Source organism: Musca vetustissima, unplaced genomic scaffold (genome assembly GCF_032173495.1).
Source record: "Musca vetustissima isolate MV318-11 ecotype Yass unplaced genomic scaffold, APGP_CSIRO_Mvet_v1 utg118231, whole genome shotgun sequence".
Taxonomy (NCBI): domain Eukaryota; kingdom Metazoa; phylum Arthropoda; class Insecta; order Diptera; family Muscidae; genus Musca; species Musca vetustissima.
Window position 1 is genome coordinate 38769 of NW_026885080.1, and position 8042 is coordinate 46810.

General features: G+C 34.2%; 1 protein-coding gene across 1 annotated transcript; it reads right to left on the reverse strand.

The window, feature by feature from the left end:
* Nucleotides 1–1140: 1140 nt before the first annotated feature.
* LOC133332193 (adult cuticle protein 1-like) lies at nucleotides 1141–1965 on the reverse strand. The gene is made up of 2 exons (XM_061540573.1): nucleotides 1960–1965; nucleotides 1141–1584 (listed from the first exon to the last, which is right to left on the reverse strand). Exons 1-2 carry the CDS (start codon nucleotides 1963–1965, stop codon nucleotides 1141–1143), a joined length of 450 nt encoding a protein of 149 aa, XP_061396557.1.
* Nucleotides 1966–8042: the final 6077 nt, after the last annotated feature.

The following is an 8042-nucleotide window of genomic DNA, read 5'->3' on the forward strand; positions in this document are numbered from 1 at the left end:
AGTTTGATTATTTTGTTTTACACAATTTTGTCCCATTGTACACAAACGACTCCAAATCTGCTCGCATTTTAAAATGCGACGTCTGTTAGGATGTTGAATATCCTCAAAGTGATGAAGGGTATCATATCATTCTTTTTAACGTCTGTGGAATGATCACAATGGACTATATGTGTGGTATACTATCTCTTGACATCCTCTAACCTTTTAGGTGCTTGAAAGTTCCTAGCATAATAGAAATTTTGTGTTGATTTGGTATGAAAACCCCAGAAGGAAAAAATACTTATAGGTCTAAGTTCGAAGATATGACGTAATAATTCATTTGTTAGCGATCTATTATACATGAAGATACATTTTTGCTTCTAATTGGATTCCTCGCATGTCCTTTTCGTCCTTAATTTATTAAATAATTATCACAATATGTAATTCTTCATCCTCGCAATGCTATACAAAAATGTTGCTCATAAGATTTTAGGTGGTGTCCTCAAAGAAGAGAATGTACTCACCAATATAAATTTTCCGACCTCAAAAATCTTGTCGCACAGTGTTATTAATCACATACATATATCAATCAATATCTAATTCTACTTGTATTTCTGGATATAAAATGTCCTTAGATTTGCGCTTTGACTTAATAGGGTTAGGAGGTTTATTTATAGTGCGGGATTCTCTTATCTATTTCGTTCCCCATTGAAATAAGAATAAATATTAATATTTCATTTTTTTGGTTTTGTTTATTTTCTTTTTTTTACATTATTTTTTTGCAAAATATTTTTTTTTATATTTACAGTTGATATACATATGTATAAAAGAGAGTACAGGTACAGTCGAAGAAAGTAACAGTTTTATGAGGAAGGAAAGCTGAGTCTAGTATCGAACTCCCATTGGAGTATCGAATAAAATAAAGTAGAATAGAAAGGAGTAGAAATGAAAGGAGAAAGTAGACCGACTTTTGTGAGTTTTTTGTTTCGTTAAAGTTTTAGAAAGATAAATGGAGAATATCAGGAAAGTGTAGCAATAGCAGAAATATAAATTTAAGTAAGAGGAGTTCTTAAAACTACGGAGCTAGTATAATACCACGTTTGATCATTAATGATTGAGTATATAAATTCAGTTTACGTTCTTGGTGGGTTGAATGTTCACTTAATGCGTACCAGGAGCAGGGGCAACGTTAACAGATGTGGCTGAATTAATATGACCAGCTAGGGGAGCAGTGTGCACGGCACCACGAGTCTTAGCAACATAAACACCGGGACCATGAGCGCCATGAGCCAAACCAGGTCCTTGGCTTAGAGAAATACCGGGATAACCACCCCATCCACCATGTCCGAGACCCCAAGCACCATGAGCACTAATATCAACAGCAGCTGGTGCAGCCCAGGCACCGCCATGACCACCCCATGGACCGCCCCAAGGACCACCCCATGGTCCTCCCAATGGACCGGCTGGATGTACGGCAGATGTCACATATGATACTCCGGGTGCGTGTGCGGCCAACAACGATGATTGCACACCGACAGCAAGGGCCAACATGACTACGATAATGGCGAACTGCAATGAAAAATTTTTATAACAATTTAATTTAATCTGCACATGTTTCAGTAAGGCATTTATAAACAAGACCTATGAGAATACCTAATAGGTCATCTATTTTGGAATATTATCTTCCAGATTTCCTTGGGATATTAAAACCCTTCGAATATTACAAATAATTATTTTTTACACGTTAAGAAAAAATATTGACGCACCATAGAACGTTTCCCTTGTATTTTATTTAATTTTCCTTGGAATTGATTTCGATTCGTAATCTTAGAAACACCGTTTATATAGTTATTTGGGTTTTTGCACACTTCAATGTATTTTGGAAAAATTATTTTATTTTTTTACATATTTCAATATGTTATTAAAACCAATTTAATTTTTTTCTAATTCAAACACTTATTGAAAAAAAAACTTATTTACCTTCATGTTGATAACGGGGATTGAGGATTTAAAACAAATTGACTGGTTGAACTGTGCAGTGTTCAATGAACGCTGTTCGAATTTATTCTGATTCTGTTTAACGAAATTAGAGTAACTTTTATACTCCCAAAATAACGAAGTTGCAACTGAATTTATCTTGGGGCAGTCGACATTGCAATGTTTGGTTGTATGTGTGTGTTTCTTTTCTGCCACACCAAAATTACGACAAAAAACTTTAAAAACTTTACAAGTGCAGGCCACACAAATAAAGTTTTATTTTTTTGTAATAATCGTAGCACAAGATCACTTTACATGGTAACGCCACCGCCAGTTGTTGCATGTTTGAAAAAAAAAAAAACAAATAATAAGTTGCTGCTGCAATTGTACAGCAATTATATCCAGCAATATGTGGCCTGTCAATGTGTTGCAGTTAGCGGCAATGTTAATAACATTTTAAAAACGCTGCAGATCGAGCCAAGCGAATTGATATGAATAGAACATTTTTAGAACTATTTAAGGTATTTTAGAATATTATTCACATTGTTTATTATTGTCTTACCAAAGGGTTTATAACTAGATCCCCATAATAAAATACCAATTGCTCCAAATGTATATACGTAGATTGGTTACCAAATATTTAAGGTGTACAGTAGATATCTGTTCCAAAGATTCAAAGATTAGATTATTAGCTTTGGCATATGTCGACCAGTTTTTGTTTGTATTTTGATATCCTTCAAAAATCGAAACACCAAATTATAAAAACGTAAATGTCAATGCCTGCCAAATACATGTTTTAGTAATTTTAAAATACCTAAAGAAAATTAAGACCTTGTTAGATATCGAATAGTTAATAACATTTTCCTTCCTTAAATATAGTATAAGTAGATGATTAAGTTAAAATACAATGTTTTATTTATGCTAGACCCAATAGCGTGGACTTTGCATTTGATTTCTCAGATACGTTTGTACTTGACTTTGGGTAGAAAATTTTCATTCAGCTAATGCTGTGGTTACCGGTATCGTTTTTATACCCTCCACCATAGTATGGAGGGTATATTCATTTTGTTTTTTCCGTTTGTAACTCATCGAAATAATAATTTCGACCCTATAAACTACATATATTCTTCATCAGGAAAAAATCCACCACACTCCATACCATACCTCATCACATTGCCCCCTTCACAGACAATTAACAACACATCATTTTATGCTCTCTTCTAAACATTAAAGACAATTAACATTACTATTTTATTTAAAGTAAATATAAAAGAAATGTGGCAAAAATTAAATTTATAAAAAAAGAACAAACAAAAATAAGAAAATAATACCTTACCATCAAATTAGAATTTGGCTCAATTATACAGGTTGAACAAATAGATCGAATCTGTTGCTTGTTCCTTTGGCGCCACTTTTCCACGCCACAACTTGACTCTATATCCTATTAAAAGAGCACTCTTAATCGATCTTACTTTTTTTGTCGGATTAAAAATTTTCACGACACAAAATCTAAGGAAATCAAGGACTAAATACTCATCTAACTGCACCACCTTAGCCTGGTAAAAGAATCAGGTATTATTTCTTTTACAACCAAAGGGGCCGTTTACTTATCTCTATTAATAAAATTAATCTCTATAAATCTTATAAAACTAATACTTATTCTATTGCTTATTTTTAATATTTGATTTTTTATCGTTTCTTTTATTTAGGACTTTTAGCCTCTTTTTGTGACCGTTGACACACAAATCATTACCAATATGCACACAGGACGACACAAAGGTATATACACTTTACCTGGGCTCAAAAATTATATTTGTAATTAATTGTTTGGTTATTTTCTTGTTGTTTCAGATGGTGGCTCAAGGCGCAAAACCAGCTCAATATCTTGGGATGGGGATAATTGCAGTAGGCCACGAACTCTTTTCGGTGGCATTCAGCGAGGAGATATCCTTTTTTCAGGGGACACTCCAAACCAGTACAATGGATCTCAATAGATATCGCCGAGGATAATTTTTTCAACCAGGGTGAACCAGTGCTGTGCATTAACAATTCTCTGCAGAACAAGTAAAACACAAATAGAACGCACACACAGAACATCACTGTATACAACACTTACAATATTCTTAATAAATTTAAACCGCACCAAATTTATTGTTTATTTTAATATCGCTATTTTGTTCTTCGTCACGCAACGATCACAGTTTGTTGGCTAATGGCGCTTTTCTCTGTTGGGTATTATATACCCCTTAATTTTCCCCGCCAAATGCTCATTTTCCAGCCAACTCTATTTTTCTCTTGAATTTTCTTTGACTGTTTTCATTTTTTGTTTTTGTTTTTTTAGTATACCTGTCTGTCCCTCTCTAAACATACGGTGACAGCTCAACATTTCATATCTGTAACGGTCATCCAATTTGTCGAACGACAATATGATTTCCTCAATACTTTTGCTTATAATCTACTTCCCCTTTGAGAAGTTTTATTTTCGTTTTATTAAAATATACAGCCTTATTCTGGACATTTGCTAGGGAGATATCTCGCATGTAAAAAATTTTCGCTTTCACATTCTCGCCTTATTCTGAATGAATAGGGAGATGCAAAAAATGCGAGATGCGGATTCGAGTTTTCGAAAATGGTGGTTGAAAAAAAGATTCGTGTTGCCATATCGTAAATTAAGTTGCAATGTGTGTGGCCATATTGTAATTTAAGTTGCAATGAGTGTTTCCCCATTGTAATTTAATTGTGTAACATTTTTCAATATATTATTTATTGATTTTTGTTATTAAAAATTGTTACTTTTTATTGTTATTTAAACTATATAGCAATACAAATGTGAAATATCAAGAATCCGCTGTATAATTGCTTTGTAATTAAAAGAAAATAAATTAAAGTTTGAAAATATGGCAACCTACAATATGGCATGTGAAACAGCAGTTCATTGTTTTGATGCAATTTGTTGCAACAACTACAATAGATTACAAATAAAATAACATTTTTTATGATGGCAAAAACACAACGAATAATAGGAAGAAATCTGCGATTTAATTAATTCACAGTTTATTATTTGAAAGTGGCCTGTTATGTTATGATTTGCTTTTGAAAATTTTTTTTTTCTTTCATAATTATACCCTTCACCACACTGTGGTACAGGGTATTATGTCTTTGTGCATATGTTTGTAACAGGCAAAAGGAAACGAGATAGACACATGGTTCCTTTTGAGAATATGCATAGAATCACTTTCTGAGTCGATTTACGCATGTCCGTCTGTCCGTCCGTCCGTCCGTCCGTCTGTCCGTCTGTCCGTCCATGTATTTTTGTGAACAAAGTACAGGTCGCATTTATGATCCGATTTGGATGAAACTTGGCATAGGTCACTTATTTGGCCCAAGGACGAACCCTATTGAAATTGGGAAAAATCGGTTCAGATTTAGATATAGCTCCCATATATATTTTCGTCCGATTTAATGTAAACGGTCCCTATATATCTTTCGATTTGCACGAAATTTAGTACAGCCTAATCATTTAGGTCTAGAATGATGCCTGCCAAATTTCGTGAAAATCGGTTCAGATTTAGATATAGCTCCCATATATAGTTTCGTCCGATTTCATGTAAATGGTGCCCCAAAGTCCCTATATATGCTTCGATTTGCACAAAATATGGCATAACGTACTGAATTAAGCCTAGAGTGATGTCTGCCAAGTTTCAAGAAAATCGGTCCAGATTTAGATATAGCTCCCATATATAGTTTCGTCCGATTTCATGTAAATGGTGCCCCAAAGTCCCTATATATGCTTCGATTTGCACAAAATATGGCATAACGTACTGAATTAAGCCTAGAGTGATGTCTGCCAAGTTTCAAGAAAATCGGTCCAGATTTAGATATAGCTCCCATATATAGTTTCGTCCGATTTCATGTAAATGGTGCCCCAAAGTCCCTATATATCTTTCGATTTGCACGAAATTTGGCATAACGTACTGAATTGAGCCTAGAATGATGCCTGCCAAGTTTCGTGAAAATCGGTCCAGATTTAGATATAGCTCCCATATATAGTTTCGTCCGATTTCATGTAAATGGTGCACCTAAGTCCCTATATATCTTTCGATTTGCACGAAATTTGGCAAAACGTACTGAATTAAGCCTAGAGTGATGTCTGCCAAGTTTCAAGAAAATCGGTCCAGATTTAGATATTGCTCCCATATATAGTTTTGACCGATTTCATGTAAATGTTGCCCCAAAGTCCCTATATATCTTTCGATTTGCACGAAATTCGGCATAACGTACTGAATTGAGCCTAGAATGATGCCTGCCAAGTTTCGTGAAAATCGGTCCAGATTTAGATATAGCTCCCATATATAGTTTCGTCCGATTTCATGTAAATGGTGCCCCAAAGTCCCTATATATCCTTCGATTTGCACGAAATTTGGCATAACGTACTGAATTGAGCCTAGAGTGATGTCTGCCTTATAGATTGATTTTAAGTAATTTACGCACCAAGGAACCAATAGGAACAAAACGTTCTAAAATTAGTATAAGTGTGTAAGTAGTATAAGTGTGAGAAGTGTGTTTGAAATCGCTTAATATTTGGATAGAGCTTCCATATATATTTTCGCCCGATTTCAAGTAAATTGGGCATCAAACTCCTCATGTTAGTCAGATTGACATCAAATTTTGCACAACGTACAAAACTGAGCATAGAACTACGTAGTTGCATTTTCTAAAAGTACAGGCATAGCCAAACGGATGACCTATTTATATTTGTTTGAAGTCGATTTACATACTTTATGGACAGATCTAGGTAGATTCACATTTAGATAAATATAACATATTATATTTCATCCAATTTCATGTTAATAGTCCTGTTTAATATACCCATAGTGGTGAAGGGTATCATATAGTCGGCCCCGTCCGACTTTACTACTTTCCTTACTGGTTTTTATTTAAGTTTTTCACTGTTAAGCGGCTCATCAGGCAAATTTGGGTTTTCCATAATTTTTAAAATTTTTTTCTTGAGAGACAGATCCTCACCCAAAATGTCTGTATTTCGCCTCAAAAATGCATCAAACTCGACATAAATATTCCTTATTACCTTCATACATTTCTTTACAATACTTGGTTCAGCATGCATCATTATCAATGGGATTTCCAATGACATTTTATTGGTTGTTTTCCAGTTAAAAATTTGCTTACTATCATTTATAATATTCTAAATCGTCATAGAATAAGTATTGTGTAAATATTTTTCATAAAAATAGTTATTACTTATGTTTTTGTAGTCAACTCCCTTTAAATTTATTAGCGAAAAATTTCGCACAAAATTTCATCTCATTCTCCTATTCCCTGTAATTCAGAATACCTAATTTTTCCCCAAAGCGGATTTTTTCGCTTTCGAACTTCATTTAGAATAAGGCGAAAGCGAGAATGCGAAAAAATCCACAGGAAAATGTTGTTCAGAATAAGGCGAAGGGAAAGAGCGAGTAAATTCACATGGAATTGACATCCAGAATAAGGCTGTAAGTATTGTGTACATATTTTTCATAAAAATATTTATTAGTTATATTTTTGTAGTCAGCTCGCTTTAAATTTATTAGCGAAAAATTTCGCACAAAATTTCATCACATTCTCCCACTCCCTGTAATCCAGAATAACTAGTTTTTCCCAAAGCGGATTTTTTCGCTTTCGAACTTGATTTAGAATAAGGGGAAAATGATAATGCGAACAAATTCGCTGCGAGTTCTTATTCAGAATGCCTTCAAAGGAAAGAGCGAAAAAAATTCACGGGGAATTGATGTCTAGAATAAGGCTAATAAAAAAATACAATATTGGCAAATGGATTCGCCATTACACATTCCCCCTTTTCACTGACATCAAACGTATTGCTGGCATGAACTGGTGGTGGATGCCGGTCTCCATTTTACGAATGAAACTAGGCTTTTTATTTGTGACTCCCTTCTATGTGCACATGTGTGCTTGTCGGCGTTGGCATGTGCTAATTCACATGGCCCGCAACATATGGTATCAAATCTCCCTATCAAAAATGATTAATATTCGTCCCCTTTTAGGGGTATTCCCCATTTTTATAGCCACTT